At 50.3% G+C, this 25,574-nt stretch overlaps 1 protein-coding gene across 2 annotated transcripts; it reads left to right on the top strand.

The window, feature by feature from the left end:
* Nucleotides 1-148: 148 nt before the first annotated feature.
* On the top strand, nucleotides 149-23,229 carry LOC144947375 (endothelial transcription factor GATA-2-like). Of its 2 annotated transcripts, none has more exons than XM_078876657.1 (6): nucleotides 149-957; nucleotides 10,475-10,909; nucleotides 11,731-12,108; nucleotides 15,442-15,587; nucleotides 16,893-17,018; nucleotides 17,332-23,229. In XM_078876657.1, exons 1-6 carry the CDS (start codon nucleotides 606-608, stop codon nucleotides 17,743-17,745), a joined length of 1,851 nt encoding a protein of 616 aa, XP_078732783.1. In that variant the 5' UTR covers nucleotides 149-605; the 3' UTR covers nucleotides 17,746-23,229. The 2 variants fall into 2 exon arrangements, with proteins under 2 accessions (XP_078732783.1, XP_078732782.1); XM_078876656.1 differs by having other exon boundaries at nucleotides 15,391-15,587.
* The last annotated feature ends 2,345 nt before the right edge of the window (nucleotides 23,230-25,574 follow it).

Here is a 25,574-nt window from a genome sequence, read left to right as displayed (position 1 = left end):
ACACGGATAGATAAACCAGCAATCTCCATATGTAAGCACGCATACATACTGCATACACATACACTGATCCATACTCACACAAAATAACATTACAATATGTAAACGCACGTATACATACACAGTCCGTAGCCACAAACTTAGACCAAGACACACACGTACTGTTAGCGAGCACCTATTAAGGCCGGGACGGCACACGGAGAGGTGGGTGGGCAGCACGACGGCCCGACCGTGTTTGTTTCCCCAAGTGCTGATGTTTACACACCGCATCCAGGTACTCGTTTAATGCCTAGTTGATCTCACGTATGTATCTATATATGTTGAACTTCCATCACACCGTACGTAGCGAACCGTGTTAATCAGGAGGTGCAGTGAAGAACCACAAACCAAGACACACACGCATGCCATTCGTCACTGTGAGTATTTGGCAGCAATACATTTCCATGTGACAAGCCATTTCGTTGGGCTATCATTTGTGGCCAGGTCGCTTCTGAAAAAGAGCTACATAGCTCAGAGAGCCTCACCTGGTGAAATTCAAATAGAAGTGACTTTGACTTCGCTACAACAGCGCCCGCGCAAGGCTAGGTGCACCTTGAGACGCTCTAGCGATGGACGCGGACGCGGAGCAACCTCGCTGGCTACAGCCACACTCTTCTGGAGCCCTCGGAGGTCTCGCGGGACTCTCAGCCCTGGACACCGCCAGCCACTCAACCTCCTTGCATCTCCAAGGTCCCACCTCAATGTCCCACCATGGCTACACAGACAGCTCCACTCATCACTCACACGATGACCACCACCACCACCAGCAGCAGCAGCAGCATCATCACCACCAGCAGCAGCAGCAACAACAACAGCAGCAGCACCTTCATCACCAGCAGCAGCATCACCTGGATGCGTTTTACATCTCGGATGTGCAAAGTGGCTGCTATGGGTCTCATCCAACCTACAGGACTTCCATTGGTGAGACCCCTCGTGAAACCAGAGATTTAGTGTGTCTGTGCGTCCTGTGTGGCTGTCTGTACGTATATACAATGTGCACGTATGTCAAACTTATTTCGCACCGTACATAGCTTTTGTAAGAGCTGTGGTGCAGTGGTTAACGCACTGTGCGTGTAACCTGGCGAGTTTTGATTACCGCTTACAGCTTAAAAGCATAAAAATGTCTAATATTTGAACGGTCCTGGGACTCCCCCAGGTCGACTCAGCCTCATGTGAGTATCTGGTGCAGTGTGTAAACATCGGCATTTGGGAGACAAAGGCGACCGAGGGTGGTGGTGACCAACCATCCGCTCCCATCGTGTGGCGTGCCGGCCTTAATAGGTGCTCGCTAACAGCAATTCAGTCCAGCACCATGCCAGGCCGCCTTTGTTTCCCTCGTGGCGATGTTTGCACACCGCACCAGGTAATCATTTGAGGCTAAGTCGACGTAGGGGGGAGGGTCCAAGGACCTAGTTCAGATAATCGATATAACTGGTGTTGGTTGGCCGTGAGCGAGAATCCCATGCACGCATGTCCAAACGTATACAAACACACACATGCACCCACATTTTGTTTGGTTTAGACCTGTAAATTCTGCACAGTAAGATTGCAGAGGTATTGTTAAGTTTACTAGGTGACCATGTGACACAGCGGTCAGAGCGCTGACCTGGCACCGCTGAGATCCTGGGTTTGAATCCAGGTTTCACCCGCAGCGCGTGATTAAACCGGGTGCAACAACTTGATGGTCTCAAGAGTTCCATAGACTTCTGCGAGGGATGGCAGTGGCTGGGTTATGTCTTCATCCAACAGTGGATTGACTATGGCTGATGATTAATGCATTTCTATGTATGTATGTATGTTGGACTTCTTATTCAACCGTGCTAATCGGAGGTGTGGGGGAAGGACAACCAATGGCACTTGGGTCTGTTCCGTGACTTCCTGCCAGGGCCCTTCGATACTCCACACGGCCTCAAAGTGACACAAGCGTTGTGGTGATGTCACCGCCACTTTGTGGTGAACGGCGGTTGTTGTTATAGACTCTTATAGAGATCCACAGATTTGCATAGGGACTCATAGGCCCACAGAAACGGAGTTGTGATGAGACCGGGTTTTCAAGGGTAGTGAGCTAATGCTCTCAGCCCAAGCCACCCATGGCTGCACAAATAAATCCATCGCATTATATTTGGTCCTTTCCTAATTGGCCTAAATCCCAGCTCTGAAATGCATATTTTTTTATTGACATGCAACAAATGTTCTTCACGTGACGTAAAAGAGCCCTACCTGCCTCCAGTGCAGGTTTAATCAAAGTTTATTTTGTGTAACCAGGTGAGAGCTCAAGAGACCAAGAATAATTTTCTAGAGTCATCTGGGTTACCAATATTTAAAAAAGCAAAACAAATAAAGTAAAGTTACAGTAATGAAGCAAGTGGCAATCGGAACAAAATGAACCACACCGCATGGGACATCACTAAATATTGCACAAAGATAAATCAACGTTAAAACAATGAATTCCCTGCAGTGTAAGCCGGCTCCAACAAAACGGGCCGACTGAAGCGACGACTTCGGAAGTCGTTCTGTGACATCATCTTCAGCATAGCGCTTCTCTGACACGTGGTGATGCACTGCTAGCTGCGAGGGCTCTCAATGAACATTGCTCTTTATCCCATGACCGACAGGACGCGGCGAAAGCTCAATTGCAATATAATTGCAAGAGGAATAAATCTAAACACACGAAACAACAACAGTTGCTTTTTATGAGTGGCATATAAGACAAAAAAAACACGACAGTTCTCTGCCAAACAGTGGTCAGAACAATCACCCGTTGTTTGAAAGAGAGAGGGAGAGACGGGCATTTGAACATGCGAGTATATATCTCGCGGTAATAGTCGTAATTACCGCTAATCTTGGGGTGGGGGGGATCAGCCTATCTGACCAATTTGTTCCTGTCTCGCAGCGCCGTCAACGGTCGTCAGCTGCTTCAGCTGAAATAACGCCACGTTTTTGCCACCGCAACAAAAAAAGACACGCGAGGCCGCATCACGCGGTTGTCCGGCAGGACGCCACCACCACCATGTGAAACGCAATCGCCCAACAGAGAATTTAAATCGTCGGCGTATCGCCCCATCCGCTTACTCTGAACTTGGGGGCGAGAGAGACAAACGCGGAGTTCTGTACATGTAATATTACACATCTGCTTCTATGCGAAAAGTAACCGCTGTTAGTGCCACGGTTTCATATAGTAATGCGTTTAAAATATATATCCATATATATTTGGCCGTAATGATGATGTGGATGATAACGGACGTCTGATAGCAATTTACATTACACAGCTCATCTCAACACATTTGGAACGGCACCCCTAGTGGCAGCTGTGGGGCAGCTGTGTAGCACCAGATGACTCAGCACCTTGGCTGCAAGCGGCATTAGTCTGCCAGTAGGGGGCGATAATTGCTGCTGTGTCATACCATTTGAGTAATTTGGAAAGTGTGGGCCCTGAAGCCGGCACACAACGGTCTGCTCTTTCGAGTGAGGTCAGGGGGATATCTAACGTTCACTTTGAGTAAAACTAATGGCGCGTAGTGTTAGTATGGTCAGCACACACCGCAGTATTCATCAGGGCGGCCGCTACATTCGAATCGCCATCCTCCGCAGGGCCATGTCACGTCACCACCTTCCACGTTTAATCCTGTCCCATAATTGCCGGTCCTGATGTTATGCTAATTGTTTACCAGTTATCTGGTGCTGCTGCTGTGTTGGCACGTGTTTTATGTGCCATGAAGAAGAGCCATTGCCCGAAATGTCTCCTGTTTTCATAAAAAAGGTTTTAGGGTTAGGTCGCGTAAATATAAATGTGTCGTAAAATCACCTTCACCCGACAGAGCCAATCAGTAAGGTTTGTCACGTGAACAAGACAGTTACTGCTTCAGCACACCGGTGTGTTAGAGTGCAAAACCACAACATTTACAATTTGAGTAAGTGATCTAACCCCAAAAAACTTTATTACGAATAATATTATTTACGAAAGTCTATGTGTTAAATTCTCTCATATATTTTCCGTTTAGGGCCGCAGTGTTATTGACAATTCTGTCGAGATTATGTTGGACAATCGTTCAGTATAACTGGGAATTGACGAAGTATATTTACGGGACCTTTTTGCCAGTATAAAAAATTATGAAAAATAAGAATAGGCTTTACCCATTTTGGCAACAAAACAGGAGGTGTTAAGATGTTCAGGTCATCAAGTCTGCATTAACCACACATTACTTGTAGCAAAAATATGCAAACAAACGGGTCCACGAGTTGGGGGACAACAAACTAAACACAAAACGCACCTATATATAAAATTATATATACCGTATACGTGTAAATGTGTATGTGAGGAGCGATGATGTAGTGGGCCCTTGCGCTGCGCTACAAACCTGAAGACCCGAGTTAAATTCTTACTTACGGACAGCATCAGTGAGAAATATCTTAACCGGTCCTGGGCCTCCGCTAGATCGGCTCAGTCTCAAATGAGTACTTGGTGCAGTGTGAAAAACTTAAGCACTGGTGAGACAAAGGTGGCCCGGTATGGGGTTGTGTCACGCAAGATCGTCGCGCGCCATGCTGGCCTTAATAGGTGCTTGCTAACAGCACTTGTCCCAACAGTCAGCTAAGGCTATACGGGGATCTTTGTCTGTGTTTTGTCCATTTGTGCGTATGAAGTACAGAACTGTATATGTGTACTGGTGGCGCAGTGGTTAGCGCGCTGTGCTATGAACCCGGCGGCCAGAGTTCGAGTCCCATTCACGGTCAACATCAGTGACGATTATGTGAACCGGTCCTCGGCCTCTGACCCAGCATCGAATGAGTACCTGGTGCGGTGTGCAAACATCACCACTGGAGAGATAAAGGTGGCCGGGCGTGGTGTTGGCCACCCACCCCTTCGTGTGTCGTGTCGGCCTTCATAGGTGCTGTCTAACAGCAGTTGCCCCTCGAGTCTGTTACAGGCTACACGGAGGGATCTTTGTCTGGTGTGTAACCTTTGTGTTTATAAGTTGAATGGGCCAAACATTCCAGTGCAGGGCTCCTCCTGCGAGGCAGCACGAGTGAAGCCTTTACTGGGTACGTAAATGGCATTATCGTTCTCATTCATCTTGCTCGTCATCAGCCCCCACCACTCATTACGATGAAACAACACCCCCCTTTGATGAATTCTTGATGGATTTATTAAAATAGCCACGCTCGCGTTTTTCACGTCGCATGATTGGGCATGTAATTACAGTCTCGCGTGGTTGGGGTAAAGTGTGGGTACACTCCCACCTCTTCCAAGATAGTCTGGCGCAGCATGCAGCAAAGTAGCACTCTCTTAGAGCGCCTCTCCAGTAGAGGCCCCTTCCGTCAGCAGTGACGTGAGTAGGCAGTTGCAGGGCTGCGCCTTTCTCTGAGCGTATGAGCGATTCAACTTTTCTTTTTCACCCCCGTTGAGCCAAATGCAGCTTCACCCAGTGGGTATTTGCTGTTAACAATTACATTATTATATATTTTTAGTTTGTTACACTGATATACCTATGTTTGTTGAGCTTTTTTGGAACTGTACGTAGCCAACCGTGCTAATCGGAAGTGCGGGAAGGACAAACTACTAAACACAAAAAAGAGTTCTAATGAAATTCGTTTTCAATTTAGATTTAAAAGTGGCATAGCTCCAGTGGATTCCAAATATCAGAGGGAAGAACATTCCAGATGTTCGCAGAAGCGCATCTGAAAGCGCGCGATGCGGGGACCGTCTTTGTTCATGATCCCGTTGAGCCAGTTTCCCCGCGAAGGGTATCCCTAGTGGCAGCTGTCCCTGTGTGGCAACAAGCGACTCAGCACCTGGCCTGCGAGCGGGCGTTCGTCTGCCAGTAGGGGCCGATGATTGCTGCTGTGTAATCCCAATTGAGTAATTTGGAAAGTGTGGACCCTGAAGCCGGCACACAACGGTCTGCTCTTTCGAGTGACGTCAGGGGGATCTCTACCGTCCACTTTGAGTGATACAATACTCACCGCAATATTCATCATGGCGGCTGCTGCATTCGAACCGTGAACCTTGGGCACAGCAGTAGCGGCAAAACAAAGACAAAACGCCAACACTGCAGACAACACATACAGGGCCCTGAAGGAATATCGCACAACTAGCACGCCTAGAGGTAATTAACGGTCGTACATGAAAGGTGCACGAATCGATTTGTGATATACGATTACGTATTATGACTGACCAGAGTGGTGAAGTATTGTCAAACAACCCTCAAGAGCAACGTGGTGTTGGGGTGGGGGGGCTTCATCCAGCAGTGGATTGGCAAAAGGCTGTACACGATTTCTTCATTTTACTTTTACGTATGATAGCAATATAGTTCAGAAGCTCGATGCCACTGGATGTCCTGCTGCTGCTGGCCACGACGAGAGCGCATTTTCAGAAAAATTACGAAAAATTATTCATTAAAAATTACCTGCCTCGGGCTATCGTCATATCAATAGAGGAGCATATAGTTGCGTGATCCACCCCCTTTGAGGTAATGCTAGACTGGTGGGGCTGCCATGAAAGCAAAACGTATGATACCTTAGTTGTGAGTATTGTACCTTTACATCTTTGTATTAATACTGTCACTGTGAGAACTGTCTTCCTCTAAACGCAATACAAGTATATATGTGTATATTATTGTACACGGGCTAAACACATCCGTAGCTATTTCAGTAAAAGTGAGTCGGTAGAAAGGAGGGGGGCAAATTGTTAACTACCTCGCCTGGTATGCAGGAGGTCGTAGGTTTGAGTCCAACCCTGACACCTGCTGTATATTTGGAGTTTGCGTGTCTCTTTCCCAATGGTCGCGTGAATTTTTCTCCAGGTCCTCCGGTTTCCCCCTCCATATTATAATCAACTTGCATTTAGAGTATTTTGCTGCTATAAATTTCCACACGTTGATAAGCCACTTCGTTGGGCTATCATTTGTGATAGCCAGTCGCTTCTGAAAAAGAGATATATAGCTCAGTGGGCCTTAATTGGTAAAATAAAAACAAATTTAATAGTTTAGTTTATCTTGCACACCCCCTGTTGAAATAGGTCATGATGCCTCTGGCTAGTTGACCAGGCGAGAACCTCTGTGGCTGGAGGGACGCCGAGCATTGGGTATCGGGGGCATCGGGGCATGGTGCTGGCCACCCACCACCTGCCTCGTGCGCCGTTATCGGCCTTCATAGGTGCTGCTACTTGCTAACAGCGCTTGCCCCAACAGTCTGTTGAGGCTACACGGGGGGCGGTCTTAGTCTTTGTGGGGTTTTCCCCTTGCTCTACTCGGTGACGCGGCCCAGCGGCGGCGCCTGTTTGCCGCTTGTTGGCGGAGAGGTGCGGCGATTCAAATTCCAGCGGCCGCCCGGTGACGTCCTAGCCAAAATGAAACATACTATGCACCGGCTGCATCACGGTGAATGTTGCAGATCCCGTGCTGTCATTCGCCAGAGTAGGCCATTCATGTGTTCCAGGGTCGCGATCTGAATGTGAAAAACTACACTACAAATGACTCAGCTGGACTCGATATATGTCAGAATCAGAATCTGTATGTATTCTGGAGGAATCCGATGAGCTATGAAGGTTTTTTTCTACAGATGTCCAATCATTGTCACCTTCCCTCTGACCCCATTACTGTGAAACTTCGCAGGACCCCCCTAATGAAGATGCATGGGACTGGGTGAGGCTTTCCTGGGTAAAGCAAGTGTATTGCTAGTAAGGTCGAATAACCACTTTGGTCAATCGACTCCCATCCTATCGAGCCCTCCTTCGTTTGAAACCCGTGCCTCTGAGAACTTCCATTCGGAGCCGCTCACGTTGGCTAACGGTGACTCACGGTGGTCGTGGCTCTATCGTCTTACCTTTAGGAGAGTGCAGGACCCCACCTCTCCCCACCAACTCTACGTGTCTCTGCCGCAGACATCAGTGGTACTACAGTTCTGGCTGCTGCTGATCTGGCCGATCGGTGATGCCTCTCCGCCCTCATTCGGAAAAACCAACACCTTTTGCCCACTGCCGGTGGATGTTTGCATCAAAGAGTGTGGAGAGAGCTGCCAGAGTCTGGTATTACAGAATAATTGCTCAAGGTGGGGGGGTTGGGGGGCAATGACATGATAATGGGGGGTTGCATGTGGTTCTGTGTTTAGACGAGTGCGCTATCGTTCCGGATGACTGGAGGCGCGGTCTTGCGGTGCCTATCTGGAAAGGCAACGGTGACCAGTGGCATTGCAACAGCTACTGTACAGCGTCAGTTACTCTGCTCTCGGTAACCTGGCAAGGTCCTGGCAGGGGTGTGCGCCACTGGCAAAGGGTTTGAGACTGTCTGCTGTAAACTCGGCAGCTGAGAAACGTTGGCTTCACACCCAAACGGACAACCAGTGACCCGATCCTAAGACCTGGACCCTTGGTTGAGTACCATTGTGAGGGTCAGCAGGATCTGCCCGCGGGCCTATACTCCAGCCGACGAAGGCCTTCTGGCTAACCTGGTGCATCAACAATTCTCCAGGGATAGCGCAGAGTCTGGGAGCATTTCCCCCACTCCTCAGTCTGCTTCGGGAGGTTCCTGCGGCTTCGTGGAATTTCCGCAGCGGAGTGTCGATCTGGTCGGGTGGCACATGTTCAAGAGCTGAGAGTGTGGTGGATCGTGGCAAGTATAGTTCCTAGCCCCCCCCCTCCCCCCCCCCCCCCCCCCGAGTGAGTGTTGGTGGTGAGTTTGTTTCGCCCCAAAGCCTCTCAGCACTTGCATGGCCTGGACGCGCAGTCAGCTCGTGTTGGTGAAGTGGAGGTCTCCCCCCCCCCCCCCCCTCCGAGTGAGTGTTGGTGGTGAGTTTGTTTCGCCCCAAAGCCTCTCAGCACTTGCATGGCCTGGACGCGTGGTCAGCTAGTGTTGGTGAAGTGTAGGTCACCAACGTTAACTATAAAAAACGAAAAAAAAATGTTATTTCACCAGGTAAGGCCCACTGAGCTATATAGCTCTTTTTCACAAGCGACCTGGGCACAAAGGATAGCTCAACGAAGTGACTTATCATGTGGAAATATATAGCAGCCGAATACTATAAACGCATGTTGAATCCATATATAGAGGAAAAAAACAGATAGAGACAGGGAGAGAGACATGCAAACTCCAAATGTACAGCAGGCGTCAGGGTCGGGATCGAGCCTACGACCTCCTGTATACCAGTCAAGGTAGTTAATATCTCACCACCGCGGCAGGTTGCTGACAAAGCCTGTGATTTTCCACCGGAGCTGCTCTATGTCCTTACATTTTTCTCTTGAGATGAAGGCCCTGGATGTGCTGAAGATGGAGCGATCGTGGGATTGGAGGTCTCCTGGGGGGTAAAAACTAAAACCCAGGCTCTCCTCGACTCTCTGGAGGGTGTTGTGTAGTCCGCCCGATTGTCTGGCGAACACATCGAGGTTGTGGACAGGTTAACTTACCTTTGAAAACGCTACCCGGATCAGCGAAGGCTCGGAACCGGTGTCTCAAGGTGACCGGGACTAGCTTATGGGTGATGAAGAATTTTCTTAAACGACGGTGTTATCTTATCTGAGCAGAAGGACAAAGCTCCGTGTTTTAAAAGTTTCCTGTGCTTGCTCTCGTGCCTCTCTGAAGCTGCGATGTGGACGTTCTGGGGATCATTGAGGGCACAACTCAACTCTTTTGATCTCAGGTCTCTTTGTAGAACGTTATGGGCAGCGATTGGATTAATCGTCATTTAACTGTCAGCTATGGCAGGAAACTAAGATGAGGCTCGCTAGTTGCGTTATACGGGAACACCGATTACGAAAACTTTGCTTGTGGCTCCTCGCTTCCCCTTGGTTGGCCCTGCCCTACAAGTTCTCTGAGCTGGAGAACCTCGTGGATGGGGACAGGGGTAGGCGGAGGCGGGGGGGAAGGCCGAGGAGGCCCTGGCCATAGGCTTGTGGCTGCGTCAGGTCACTTGTCACTGTAGAGGCACGGGGATAGGAAGGGGGTTGACTTGGGCGGAGCCCCGAGGGCGTTGGCTCCGGAGAGAGGATGCCGCTATGCACCCTCTCGGCAGAATTATTCGATCCTCGGCCTGACCACGCAATGACATTGTCACACGACGGTCACCTCGAGATACCCCGAACTGACGTTTGGTTGAACGAAGTGCAGAGCTACGTTTGAACGTGACCGGGCTCACGCCACCGACGTTGAGCCAGTGTGAGCCGGGTTTGATCGCAGTCGACATGCTCTGAGACGCGGGCTCATTCCCAGGTTACTAGCGGCGATGGCAGCGGTTCTGCTCTCTGACCTCACAGTGACCCGGCCGGCCCACCTGGTCACACGGCCAGCCCACGTGATCGCTCAGACATTTGTGTTGTTTGCCGATGTAACTCACTAAACCCCCACCCCGTGGCCCCTTTCCTGGGCGCCTGTGCAAAAAGAGCTTCAGAGCTCATCGGATTCCTCCTCCAGGATAAACAGAGATTCCGATCCTGTCCTCTCTGCAGAGCCATCCCTGAGCGAGATGTCACACAAGATCTACGCCTCTCGTCTCTCTGGGACCGCTCCGCATCTCCTGCCAAGTGCCCCGCCGCTGCCCTGGCTCGACGGTGCCAAGACCCTGGCGCCGCACGGCCACGCGCACCACCCGGCCAGTGGCACATCTTGGCCGCTGGGACCACCGTTCGGCAAACCGCCGCCGCCACCACCGCCGCCACCGCCGCCACCACCGCCTCTTCAACCGGCCCCCATCGGAGCCGGAGTGGCATACAGCAGCAGCCCGTCTTCGCTGACGCCCGGATACTCGCCGAGTTACTCACCCGCTCACCACCACCACCCGGCTCACCACCACCATCACCACCCTGCGCACCACCACCACCACCACCATGCTCGAGCGCACTTCTTCAACTTCGGAGGCGCGACGAGTCCGCCGATAAAAGACGGCGAGTTTCCTCACCCCCGCCACCACCAACTATGCTAACTCCTCACCCCACTGCACCCCCTTTCTGACTCTGCCGTGCTCATCTCGCTGTGAGCTTTGACCTCCCGCTCCCAGTGACGTCACTTCCTGCAGACCATTGCCATCTTCACGGTGGGCTTGGTTCAGTTGAGGTTGGCAATTTTGGTGGAAATCGTTTTGGGAATTTCCAGTGAAGCAGAGCGTTACGTTCTCATGAGGAGTGATCGCCTGAAGTCTTTGTTGAGGGGGTAAAGGAGTGCAATGAATTAAATTCTCAGGTAGGCTGAGCGACGCATCTCTCCACGCTTGTCTGCACAATTTTCAACTGCCGTTCCACATCCTTTGTCACTGTCCATGCTTCTGACCAAAACGACACAGCCGGTTATGTGCGTCGATTAAAAAAAAAAAACTTTTAGGTACATTGGGACATAGCTTTTCATTTCCCTCAGATAGACTCACGTCGTGCCTTCATCCAGCAGTGGATAGACCCCGACCGAAGATGTATGGTGGTGATGATGATGAAGTGATACTTGTCCTTCACTTAGCAAATCTAAATGGTAAATGTTGAAAAAAAAAGGAAAAAACGATGAGCTACCCCATTTACCGACACGTACAACAACTATAGCCTGGTTCCTGTAAAACACACACATTGTTATACCACAACTGCCACCAATAACCCCAGAAATGCCTGGTATGCATGAAGTCGTGGATTCGATCCCACCCCTAATGCTTGCATATTCTCCCCGTGTGATATCGCGATGGTCCGTACTGCGAACCTATTCTCTCTCCCTCCGCTTGCCGCAGGGTTAGAGAAGGACCTGGAGGCCATGTCCGTGGTGGCAGACGGTGCTAAGGGAACGGACATCTTAGGTGGTGGTGGTGGCATTGGAATTGGCGGCGTCGTTGGAGGTGGCGGCGGTGGGATTGGTGTTGGCATCGGTGGCACCGTCACCACAACCCACGTGCCCATCCCCACGTACCCGGCGTACATCCCGGCCGGGACCGATTACGGCGCCGGCTTCTACCCGCATGCTCATCACCACCACCACGCCTACCACCAGCCCCACCACCACCACCATGCAGTGGCGGCGGCAGCAGCGGCGGCGGCGGCCGGGATTCTAGGCAGAGGCACGAGTGCTCATGCCTTCACCAAATCCAAGAGCAAGGGACGCTCCGGCTCAGGTAGGGGAAGACGCGAGCGGGCCACGGACCCGCCGGTGCGACAAGGGGCGGCGATGGGGCCAACTGGCCAGGCTTCCCCCATACATGGTGGTGCTGGTCGTGGTGGACCTTATCTTCCCCTACGGATGAACTATCAGAATCAGAATATTTATACTGAAGGAATCCGATAAGCTATCAAGCTCTTTTTTCACAGATGTCCAGTAGAGGCAGGTCAGAACGTTCCAACAACAAACAATACAAAAACTTGAAAGTAGTGCAAAGTACAGAAAAGGTAAACATCACCCAAACACAAACAAATAAAACTAAACACCGCCATTCTACCAGGCAAAGTCACTTATTTTTCAGAAGCGACCTGGCCTGAAATGATAGCTCAACAAAGTGGCTTATCACACCACGTGGTATTGAGATGCGTTTTGGATTCAAAGTATTTAAGTTAGATTTCGGACCGATCATGGGATTTCGGTATCATCCGAAAGATCCTGGATTCGACTTTCAGATTTTACCAATCTATATAAAATCGCAAATCTGTCTGTCTGTCTGTGTGTCGCCGGACCATACGCGGTTTCATTGGACGGCAGTTGCCCCTGGCAACGGGTAGCGACGCATTCGCTGCGGGGTGGACGCCATTTTTAATTCCCGTTAAAAATATGCGCACGCATTAACACGCGACTCTGAGGTAAATTCATCAAAGTTTCACGTCCTCTTCACTCCCCCCCCACCACAATGTGTGCAATTACTATTATAGGGTCGGTAGATTATAAAATTATAGCGATTAGACAGTATTATTGTAGCGCGGGGGGGGGGGGGGGGTAACGGCCCCGGTACCCAGCCTCAGCCGGGTGGGCAATCTAGGCGAGGCCGGAGGCTCTGCACGGTACTAGGCCTCGACACCCCACCACACTATAGGCCGTACATATTACTGCACAGCGGCCGAGGAGATCGTGCCTGGGGGGGGGGGGGGGGGGCAGGGGTAGCAGCCCATCTGTGTATATATGTAAGGTTATTAAGAAATATATTTTTCACCCGGGCAACGCCGGGTACTTATGCTAGTTGTTATATAAAAGCCTCCCCATGTCATGTCAGACGTGGGGCTCGTTTGACCATACTTCATCAACATACAGACACACATACATACCACGCTTGTCAGTGGAAGATGTATGCCAACCCTGCTAATCGGAGGTGCGGTTGAAGTTGACTGGTTCAAATGACACTCGCCCCTGATGGTAGCTGTGCTCAGGCATGGCGAGTGACATTGATGGTAGCCATGCTAGGACATGGCGAGTGACACTAATAATTGTGCAAATTATTCGAAATACATAAATCAATTGCAGCTCAATGCTGCCAGTCGTGAACGATTGGGGATGAAAATCCGGCCTACGATTGGATAAGATATCTGTGGGAAGGCAGCAGCGGCTCACCCCATTCGTAAAAGCCCCTTCCAAACAAATGTCTCTGATCGTCATTTACAGGTGCAATTTTAACAACCCCATAGTTGTTATGACGTGACACGTGCATGGGGGAATGACACGGGTTTGTGTTGATACCCAAATTTGTGTTGATATCTGGGTGTGTGTTGATACCCGGGTGCATGTTGATACCTGGGTTTGTGTTGATGCCTGGGTTCGTGTTGATACCTGGGTTCGTGTTGATACCTGGGTTCGTGTTGATACCCAGGTTCGTGTTGATACCCAGGTTCGTGTTGATACCCAGGTTCATGTTGATACTCGGGTTTGTGAGGTGGCAGAGTTCCGACCGTTCGCACAAACCCGGACGTATTTCCCAGTCAGCAACGAGGCCCCTTACTCCAAAACCGTGCGGCATCTTGCAATCGAGTTCGGCGCAACACCGGCAACTGGATCTCATCACGAATCAATCCCTGCCACTCGAACAACCCAGACGCCAATTCACGGAACTGTCCAGGTCAAACTCGGACAGGTAGCAACCCGATGTGGTGAGGGTTTTGGAGTGTGTTGGAGTGTTTGAGGGGTAGTGTCAGTTACGTCATGCCGTTTCAAACGAATACGGTGTCGACACATTGTGATTTTTGTCGACGCTGTATGTGACGCACATACTTTGCTGAGCACCAGTTGGACATGGGTTTGTGTCAAGTGTCTGGAGATTAGGGGGGGCTCTGTGGGTGGGGGTGGACCTTGTGGCATGGCTCGGTGGGATTCTGTGGGGAGGGCACTGTTTGTGGCAGTGGGGGGGGGGGAGGGGGGGGGTTCTGTGGGGGGGGGGCTTTGTGGGGAGCTCTTGGGGGGGGGCTCTGTGGGTGCTCTGTGGTGGGGGGTTTAGGGGGAGGGGGGGCTCTGTGGAGTGGCTCGGTGGCGGGGGAGGTTCTGTGGAAGGGGAGGGGGGTCTCTCTGTGGTGGGGTTTTACAGGTCTCTAATTGCATTATGAATGTACTCACCCCTGACTGGACATCATAGCTCATCAGATTCCTCCTGCAGGATAAAGTGTCTGGAGATTAGGGGGGGCTCTGTGGGTGGGGGTGGACCTTGTGGCATGGCTCGGTGGGATTCTGTGGGGAGGGCACTGTTTGTGGCAGTGGGGGGGGGGGAGGGGGGGGGGTTCTGTGGGGGGGGGGCTTTGTGGGGAGCTCTTGGGGGGGGGCTCTGTGGGTGCTCTGTGGTGGGGGGTTTAGGGGGGAGGGGGGGCTCTGTGGAGTGGCTCGGTGGCGGGGGGGGGGTTCTGTGGAAGGGGAGGGGGGTCTCTCTGTGGTGGGGTTTTACAGGTCTCTAATTGCATTATGAATGTACCCACCCCTGACTGGACATCATAGCTCATCAGATTCCTCCTGCAGGATAAAGGTTCTCATTCTGACTAGTCGAGACAGTGTTTCAATGGATTTTTCTGTATATATTGAAACGTGCATTGAGATTATTTATATTCATTTGGCTGCTATAAAATTCCACTTACAAGCCACGTTCTTGTGCTATCATTTGTGGCCAGGTCACTTAAAAAAAAAGTTAATACTTAAGTGGGCTTTACCTGGTAAGAAAAAAAGTTTTGTTTTAGTTGTATATATTTTTAAAGTGATTTGTTTACCTTTCCTATACTTTTCACTCCTGTCGTGCTTTTGTATTGTGTTAGTCGCTGTAACGTTCTCACCCCTTGCCCCTACTGGACGCCTTTGAAAAAGAGCTTCATGGCTCATCAGATTCCTCACGCAGTACAATAAATATTCGGATTTCTGATAACAACAAAAAAAACACCACAGCGACGCTGCCGTGCGCTCCTCCTCGTTCCCTCTCCCCGCCCCCCCACCCCCCTTCTTGCAGCGCTGAGCGAGCCTCATGAGTCCGTTCCGGGGGGTTCGTGTGCCCTGGCAGACGGGCGCGAGTGCGTGAACTGTGGCGCCACCTCGACTCCGCTGTGGCGTCGCGACGGCACGGGCCACTACCTGTGCAACGCGTGTGGCCTCTACCACAAGATGAATGGGCAGAACCGGCCGCTGATCAAGCCCAAGCGGCGCCTGGTGAGGACTTTGCAGCTCCAGGCTAGGTGCACGTCGAGTCTGTCGCGTGGCCGCGTGCGGGAAGGCTCGCAGCTTAGCAGGGACAAGTCCCCGGTGTTGTGGGTTGACTGACCAAGACGACTCTGGCAGATACATGACCCGTGACTATTTTAGTCGCCCGGGTGCTGAGCTCGTTGTTTAACACGGAGGATAAACTACGCGTTTATATTTAGTAATCCAACCCAAATACCTTTATTAAGATTACTGTATCTCGTTGTTGTTGTTGTGAGTATCAGTTACACACCAACGTGGTCATGAGCATGAATCGAACCTGGCAACCCAGGTTCGTACACAATGCGCTAACTGCTCCCACAACAAGACAAATATCTCCCTTGTAGCCTAGACTTATTTTTGGGGCAAGTGCTGTTAGTGAGCTCCTATGAAGGCCGGCACGGCACACTAGGGGTGCGTGGCCAGCACCACTATATAGACACACACAGGCTAAGATCTCCTTATAGCCTACAGAGACAGTGCACATTGTCAGACTTATGTCTTTTGTTTGTATTATGACTGCAGGAATTGCGGTCTATGCAAACATGACTCCTTGTAAAAAGGTGTAATTTTTGTTGCCAGATAGAAGGGTAAAAAAACCAATTATCATATTCTTACTGGCAAATGAGGTTCCCATAGTGTAGATGCTTGCCCCGAGCTCTCATACTCTGATGGTGCATTGTCTTTGAGTTGTGCGCCTTTTGGCGTCATCTGGTCCAACCCATGTGAGACTAGGCTCTAAGGAAAGCTGTCTCGGGTGTGGACCAATCAACTTCAAGGACAGTGTACATTGTCAGACTTATGTCTTTTGTTTGTATTATGACTGCAGGTATTGCGGTCTATGCAAACATGACTCCTTGTAAAAAGGTGTCAGTTTTGTTGCCAGATAGAAGGGTAAAAAAACCAATTATCATATTTTTACTGGCAAATGAGGTTCCCATAGTGTTTAGGGCTGTTAGCGACGACTTATGAATGCCGAGGCAGCACAGTAGGGAGTGGTGTGGTAAGAATCACATGCTCGGCCACCTTTGTCTCCCTTGTGGCGATGTTTAGACACGGCACCAGGTACTCATTTGAGGTACTCATTTGAGTCGACCTAGGGAAGGCCCAGGACCAGTTCAGATTATCGTCACTGGTGTTGACCGTGAGCGGAAATCGAACTCGGGTGCCAGGTTCGTAGTGCAGCGTGCAACCTGCTACTTTCCTGCACCCCGCTCACACATACATACACACAGCCCACTAACCCCTTTACCACCTACATGGTTCGGCGTGCAGTCGGCGTCGCGGCGTGCCGGCACGGCGTGCGCCAACTGCCAGACGACGACCACCACGCTGTGGCGGAGGAACCCCAATGGGGAGCCGGTGTGCAACGCGTGTGGCCTTTACTACAAGCTGCACAATGTGAGCGCGCATGGGCACACATGGACATTTACGCACAGGCATGCATGCACGGGCACGCATGGGCTCGTGCACATGGGCATGCATGCCGGGCACGCGCCACAAGTTGATGGGTTTACATGGCACAATAAGCACCCTCCCCACTCGTATTATGCGCAAAACCCACAGCAGCATCACCCTCTACTGGGACACTCTTGCGGACTCTGTGGTCACCAACGGCACGTACGATTTTATTTTATTTATGAATTCCCACTTTTTTTAAATTCCGATTACCACCCCCACCGACCCTGCCACCGCCCCCCCTCTCCTCCCACAGGTGAACCGACCGATGTCGATGAAGAAGGAAGGAATCCAGACTCGCAATCGCAAGATGTCGAGCAAATCCAAGAAGGGGCGCAAGCTGTCAGACGACCCCGACTTCGACCAATCACGCGCGGCCGCTCTCCTTGACGCCAAACAGGGGCCGCCGATGTTCGGCGGTGGTGGCGGGAGTGGTGGGTTCTCACCGATGGGCCACCATCACCACCACCCGCACCACCATCCGCACCACCACCCACACCACCACCACCCGCACCACCTGGGTCACGTGACCCACTTTGGCGCAGCAGCGATGGGGGCATCGGGTCACGTGATGGGGGCGGCCGCCGGTGGTGGAGGTCACACGGGAGGGGGCGGCCTGGCATTTGCCCCGTCGACGCATCACTCCAGCATGATCACCGCCATGGGTTAGGTTATCGTTTGTCCAGTGTGGTCACTGCTACGGGTTAGTGGGATCACCGCCATAGGCTAGTTTATTGGACAGATCACAATCAGTCCACCATCATCGCCACCGTGGGCTGGATCAGCAGCGAGGAAGCTTATCCTGCGCGGAGGCCAGATGCATGCCGCTACTTCATTTCACAGTCTGCAGTGGGCCCCATGAGACCAAGCGCTCCAGAACAGCTGCCACTGCAAGTGTCTTAGCCAGATGAATCGGGTGTTAGAGGGGGGAGGGGGGAGGATTTTGTTTGTTGGCATTGCGTTGATGAGCAATGGGGATTGTCAAATTAACGATGGCATTGTTAATGAACAATGATTATTGGTGAACAGCGGCACTGTGGTGATGGACCAACTGCCTTCAGGTTCACTTGACCAGCAATCTCTTCATTTGGCCATCCGGACTCATGAACCCCGCGGTTAACAAACAAAAAATTTAAGAAATGACGCTATGACCTGGTGACGAAAATTCCACATGCCGATGATGGGCGGCGGTCCCTCCAAATGAAGGACACCCACTCTTGACTTCCCATAGAGTGCTGCTCGTTCCATCTGCGATGCTGATAATGATGACAACGAAGATGACGATGCTGATGATGATGACTATGATGACAATGATTATTATGATGGCGGATATGATTACGACGACGACAACAATACTACCATGAAGATTACGATGGACCGAGTCGAACCCACCCGCAACCCTCCCAAGCTCAGCATCGCCCCGCGTCGCCCGCCCACCCTGCCTCACGTATTGTGTTGGCGCTTGCCCCTGGAGAATGGGCGTTGAACGACAACATTGGACCGGTGAGGAATGGCTCACAGGGGGCCGTGACTTATGGTCGCCAAAACGTCGAACTGTGGTGCCCGCGCGATGACACCGCCGCTGCCCGTGCTTCGATTGTTCGACTGGCAGCGGTTCAGATTGTCCACCGTGAGGCGACTCCGCTGGCTTACTCACCAACCTCGACGCGAATGCAGAAACGCCGACGATCAACCCCCACCGCTGTACGCATGAAGAAGTGTCCATTCAGGTCTATAGGTCTCTGTGTGGCTCTGTGAGTCTTTGTGCGAGTCTATGGGTTTCTGTGCGAGTCTGGGTCTCCGTACAAGTCTATAGGTGTCAATGCGACTCCATGGTGTTCTGTGCGAGTCTATAGGTCGCTTTGTAATGATGTGAGTCTCTGTGCAAGTCTATGGGTCTGTGTGACTCCATGGATTTCTACAGGCCTTCGTGCGACTCTATAAGTCTCTATGTGAGCCTTTATCTTACACAATGGCCCACGTAAGTAGCACCACTGCCCACTTTGATTATTCGCGAGCAGTAGCAGAGGCAATTTCAGTAACAAGCTCTTGGAAGATGTGGGGCCACGGTGCTGTAGCCTAGCCACCCACTCGTGGCTAAGACAGCTGAGCAGGCTGCTGCCACCACGTGTATGTACTGTATGTATGTACTAAGCACCAGTTGTGTGTGTGTGTAAATACACACGGCCCTTGTACATAGCCTACTGCTTCGTGTACATTGCAGTGTTATTATGTACACACTGCCCAACCCACCCCCCGCCAACACGCTCACTGCCGTGTACATATATATAATGTGTGTAATGTATATTGTGAATGCAAATGCTTTTATGAGTCGCTTGCTTGCTCGCTCATTCCAAACGGGAGTTTTCATTTCCTTCCGCTCGAACGACGTAAAATATAGGGACTATCATGGAAGAGAACTCGGTAACCACCAGGCACCATCGCGATCCATTAACTCGGTAACCACCACCCACCATCGTGATCCATTAACTCGGTAACCACCACCCACCATCATGATCTATTAACTCGGTAACCACGACGCACCATCGCGATCCATTAACGGAGGGGAGATTTCCAAAATCCTTGCCTGTCATTCGCAAAACAATTTTAGGGGTGGGGGGGGTGTACAACTGCAGAAGTAAAAATGTGTGTCGTGCATCCCACCTCCACCTGACATGGTCAATTTGTGAAGTAGTCACGTGACGAACAGCAGCAGCAGCTCCACTGGCGATGTTGCTGTTGTTGTTGAAGATCGATCCACACAACGTTTGACAAACGCGTCATGAACGATTCGCTGGTGGTTACAGCTGGCGTCCCTCCATGCGCATCCGATCAGCGACAGGTTGTCGCGTAGAGAGCGAATGCGCCAATCGATTTGCTTTTATCGGGTCGCGTTGAAAAGCGAGCACAAAATTGGACGACGTTTTGGTCGTTTCGCTCACGACTACATGCAGCAGCTGCAGCATAATCATCAGGCGTTAACAAAAGCGTAAAAATAACTTCCTGATCTGAGTCCTTACATTATGCTATTATTTAGTATTTCATTATACAGTCTATTCTCCTAGAACGCGGTAGTAGTTTCGTTATGGAAAAATCACGTTACAATGAATAATATAGGTTAATGAACAGTCCGCGATAACACGTGAGATGCATACACAGACTAAACAAAGACTGAGGCACGTGGGTCGCATCTGGAAGCATCCAGCAGCATCCCACCTTGTGTGATGATACGCGCAACGTAGTTCCGCGTTCACTCGATCGTGTTATATCCAATTCGCATCACGTTATAAAAATGTGTTCCCGAATATAAAAGACCCAGGGGCCGCCCGCGATCACACGGGAAAGACCAATTGGTGCACGTGGCCGAGGAGAGACCCGTGATCCGGGAACCACAGTTGATGCCGCTGGTGGAGGACAAGGAAGGATGGAAGGTCTTGGTGGAGTCGCTGCCCCTGCGACCCTGTTCAGTTCAGAAAAGTGGGCCGATATTGATTGATTGAATTCATTGATCGCGTTGTTTCCAAGTTGTGTTGTGAAAACAAGAGGCGGCGTTCCAGGAGAGCGGACTGTATTCAGTTGCGATTGAAAGCTTGTGTGGCGAAACAGACAGGTCTGCTCCACGTGTATTGTAGGCAAGTGATCATTCCCTCGCACCCCCTCCACTCGCTCGCTCTGCCTCTGCCCAAGCAGAGCTGACTTTCTCGACAATGAGCTGTTGTGGGTGATCGAGTTAAATTTTGTCGAGGGCACCGCTGATGTTTATTTGGGGATGTGTGCATGCTTGTGCGCATCCGCCGCAACCTGTTGGTGCCGGTTCGTGGCTCCACGTTGAGGAGGCTACGAATTCCGCCTCGGGGTTTTTCCAGTCTCGGGCAATGACGCACCGCAGGTGGTCTCGCTGAGAAAATGGAATGCACTGGCCAGTACTAGAGACCCATAGACTCACACAGAGACCCATAGACTCACACAGAGACCCATGGACTCACACAGAGATCCATGGACTCACACAGAGACCCATAGACTCACACAAAGACCCATAGACTCATACAATGACCTATAGGCTCACATAGAGACCCATAGACTACCACAGAGACCCATAGACTATCACAGACACCCATAGACTCACACAGAGACATATGGGCCCACGCAGAGACCCATAGACTCACACAGAGACCCATAGACTCACACAGAGACCCACAGGCTCACACATAGACCCACATACTCACACAGAGACCCATACACTCGCACAGAGACTCATAGACTCACAGGGATATCCATATGTCCACGCAGAGTAACTGCACTGGTGCATTTTTATCACCAATACACGTTGCCTCTGTGTTCCAATTATCAATTTGTGCCACACAGAGACCCATAGACATGCATAGAAAGACCACCACTGGTGCATCATTATCATCACACGCTGCCTCTGTGTTCAAATTGTCAGTTAGTGCACCTGCACGCGCTAGCACCCGAGGCTACACAAATCCCGGGTGGACTTTGTAAGCTGCCTGAACCTGGAGCCACACTCATGCAGCACTGATGCACGGGTTTAACGTTTAGCTAGGTCCGCTTTTGATGCGTTCGTGTGAACGAGTGGACTAAGTTGAGACCAGTTCTGGACTCAAACGTGTTGGGGGGATTGGGCAGGAAGGTTTGACAGGGAAAGCGGAATTGTGTTGGCCATTGTGACTCTTTGTCCGATGTTTTAAAGCAACACCAAAAGATTCCCGCAAAATTCACGAAAGCAAATTCACACAGTCCGCATTTTCAAAGGCTAAACACAGGATTAAAGAGGAAACAGAAATGGGGCTCACGCATAGTTCAACCCGCTCCCTGTGCCCCCCGCATCACGACAGATAAAACTTAAAAACAAATAACTTAACTTATTCCGCTAAATGTTAGTGGCAGAGACAAAACAATGGAGTGGCATCTCAAGGGAGGGATCTCGCCCGAGAGGATATTTCCCACCCGGAGTCGGAGAGGTGAAATCGACTCGTGCCACGTGCATCGTGCCACAGCTTGGGGGGGGAGCTTTCATCCAGTAGTGGATAGATCATGGCTCACGATGACGATGAAGCCCAGTTAACGTTTTTTATGTCAACTCGTTGATATTGATCGTTACCCTCGTAATGCACGCATCGAGTCGCGGGTGAGAGGAACATTGACGTTTGGCTATTCGCAATTTGCCGTCATTGTAATCGGTTCCCGTGACCTCTGCAGCCACTAGACACCGCTGCAGTCACCACGACGCACCGATTGGTTCGTCGATTAAAATATCGCGTGCGCCACAATCTATCAATTACTACGCATGCAAATGGAATACTACTTTATATGAAAGTTAAGTATTCGGGCTAAATGGAGCAAATTAAAGCGCACAAAACGAGACGGAAACATTGAGAATCAATACAGAACGAGACGAGAGAAAAGAAACATCAGCCATAGTTAGTCGACTGCTGGATGAGTATCTCCACCAAGCTGAAGCCACCTCTCACGATCCTGCACACGAGTTGAATCACTCGCTTCATATCCCTCAGTGGACGGCCTCTTGGTAGACAAACCATCGATCTGGATCCCTGGCGAGGTGAACGCTGATGCGTGTCCACAGAGGAGAGCGACGGAACTGAATGAAGTTTTTAATAGATAAAGCACTGAAAAGAATTAAGGATTCTAACAAAACAAGGAACGAAAATCAGCACGTTTTCTCATATTTACATACGTCAAAATAGCGTTCCGTTCCAAGATAATCACAACATTCCTTTTCGCATTTATCAGTGTTCCGTTCCAAGGTTATAATAACATTCCGTTCCACGACAATGACATTCCGTTGCGACATGTTCACGTTCCAAGACGCACAATGGGACTCACGTCACAAGGCGCGTGACGTGAGCCGACGCGCGATGACGTCACACTTCATGACGTCACGGTCGCCTCGATGGTTGCGAGGCGACTTTTCGGGCCTTTTGTTGTTGCTGCCCAGTTTTTGGGCCAACGCTTTTAATCAATGTGTCCGCATTTCTCAAAAGTTCACATTGGATCATCTTTACGAGAGTTTTAGTGACCCCCCCCGTCCCCCTGTCCCACCCCCATGCCTTCACGCTTCGAACCTTGGCTGTAAATCGTTAACAACAAGCAGTTTGTTCTGAGCTGTGCTTTAATAAAGTGAAGGATCAACGTTGCAGAGATATACAATTGTATTATTATATGTTCCAAATGAAGGGATGTTTGATGATTATGTTAATAATAAAGTTTTTGAAATCAAATTGAAACAAGTTTTAGTTGATTGTCTGTAAACCCTATCAGAGACCGGTCAGTCTGTCCTTGTCTCGAGACCTGACGTATACGACGAAATGACACAGCGTGCGCTCCACAGACAGCCCCTCACGAGCCTATTTGCTGTACTGGGGCGCCGCGGTGGCGAGGAGGTACTGGGTTCGATCTCAGACCTTGACGATGTCTGCTGTTGCATATCTGGAGTTCGCGTGTTTTCTCTCTCTGGTGGTCGCGTGCATTTTTCTCCACGTTTAGATGAATTGGCCGTTGATAAAAAAAGCCCCAAGTGTGATGATGATGATGATATCAGCCGCTGCGATGAGCTATCAAGTGTGGTCAGTTCGCCTCTGAAAACGATCTAATAGCTTTACCTGGTAAAAGAACAAAACGCGTTTTGTTGTTTAAACTTAATTCTACAAGCTTCCACCTAATTGCCATGTAGGTAGATGTCTCAAAAACTGGATCCATCTCTGCTTGTTCCATAAACCCCCCCACGCTTGCTAATTACTGACTTGCAGGGGTGCGTAATGGCCACCACGCCCATCTAATCTGCTGCTCCTTCAGGCTCACAATTACACGATAACATTTCCACTGCTGTGTGGGATTTGAGAATCTTTCCAACTTGTATTTTTCTTTGAACTGCCGCGCCAGAAGATGGAATCAAAAATGTAATGAAAAGCACGCAGCTATTTGTGCATTATGCAAAAAAAATCAGTAGTTACTGAATAACTGCACTGTGGTCATCTTGCCTTCGGCCACCATCAAGATGAATGTGACCGACTGATAGCAGCAGTGATACAGAGATATGTAGACCTGTTTCATCCTCAACGGGAATCATCAGAAGCACAGTAAAGTCAACAATGCTCTCAGTGCTGCCAAGTCTGCCTCTGGGATCCGAAAATGTGGAGTCCTCACATCCACACTAAGAGGCCCACATTAGCTGGCCGATTGCTAAGAATAATCACATCTATATATTGCAATAAACCCCCAACGTAACGAAATCATAGTGCAGGCCGGGAAAAAAGAGACCACGAGTTTTAATAAATGTGTAACAAACGCTCAGCCTTTGTGCATATGCACAAAACCATCAACAGTTTCTCAAGAACTGCATTGCGGTCCATCCACGACGGCAATAGCAGCGCTACGAAGATAAGACAACCGGGGACCGGTTTCGTAATTAATCACTCATCAGCACAGTGCAAGCCACCAATGCTCACTGCTGCCAAGTCTCCCCAGAGGCCTTAGGAGCCGGCGCTAGAGGAATCATTCGCCCATTCTCGCGGCGCGGGACCCAGACTAAGTCGAGGAGTGGCATTTGGAGGGGGGAAACCGGCGAAGTACTTCCACCGCGTAAAGATGGCGCAATTAAGTGAGCTCGCGTGCGGAGACGAGACCGACTGCTGCAGTGCGAGGCCGTGACAGTTGGCGACTAGACTGGGGAGGCGCTCATCCAGCAGTGGATAGGGGCGGCACGGTGGCGAGACGTTAACTACCTCGCCTCGTATGCAGGCGTGGTCGTGGGTTCGATCCTGACGCCTGAAGTATATTTTGAATGTGCCTGTCTCTCTCCCCGTGGTCGCGTGGATATTTATTCGGTTTCTCCGGTTTTTCCATCCACATTTAAAAACTGTACGTTATAAATTTGCTGCTATAAATGTCCACTTCGTTGAGCTATCGTTAGTGGCCAGGTCGTTTATGAAAAAGAGCTATATAGCTCAGTGAGCATTGTCTCGTAGAGAACATGACTCATGATGATGTTGATTACTATGATGCTGCTAGTGGTGATTATGATTTCGATGATGCTATGCTGCTACTACTGCTGATGGTATAGAATATGCTGCTGCTACTACTGCAGCTGATGATAGAGATACTGCTGCTCCTACTGCTAATGATATTGATTATGCTGCTGATGATATTGATTGTGCTGCTGGTATTAATGCAGATACTATTGATGATGATATTTATTATGCTGCTGCTACTACTGCAGCTGATGATGACATCGATTATGCTATGCTGCTACTGTTGCTGATGATATTGATTATGCTGCTGTTACTGCTGATGCTGACTATATTAATGATGCTACTGCTGCTGATGATATCGATTATGCTGCTGATGATGATGATTCAGATGATGGGGGAACTCCAGGGCCGAGTAAAACTATGGAGAGGCAGAGACAGTCCTCCATCTCTCGCGCCGACCGTTGCCACACTCAGAGGTCGGGTTTGTGAA

Source organism: Lampetra fluviatilis, chromosome 44, assembly GCF_964198595.1.
Source record: "Lampetra fluviatilis chromosome 44, kcLamFluv1.1, whole genome shotgun sequence".
NCBI classification, from domain to species: Eukaryota; Metazoa; Chordata; class Hyperoartia; order Petromyzontiformes; family Petromyzontidae; genus Lampetra; species Lampetra fluviatilis.
Note: the sequence above shows the minus strand (reverse complement) of the source record. Positions and strands in the feature narration are given on the sequence as shown.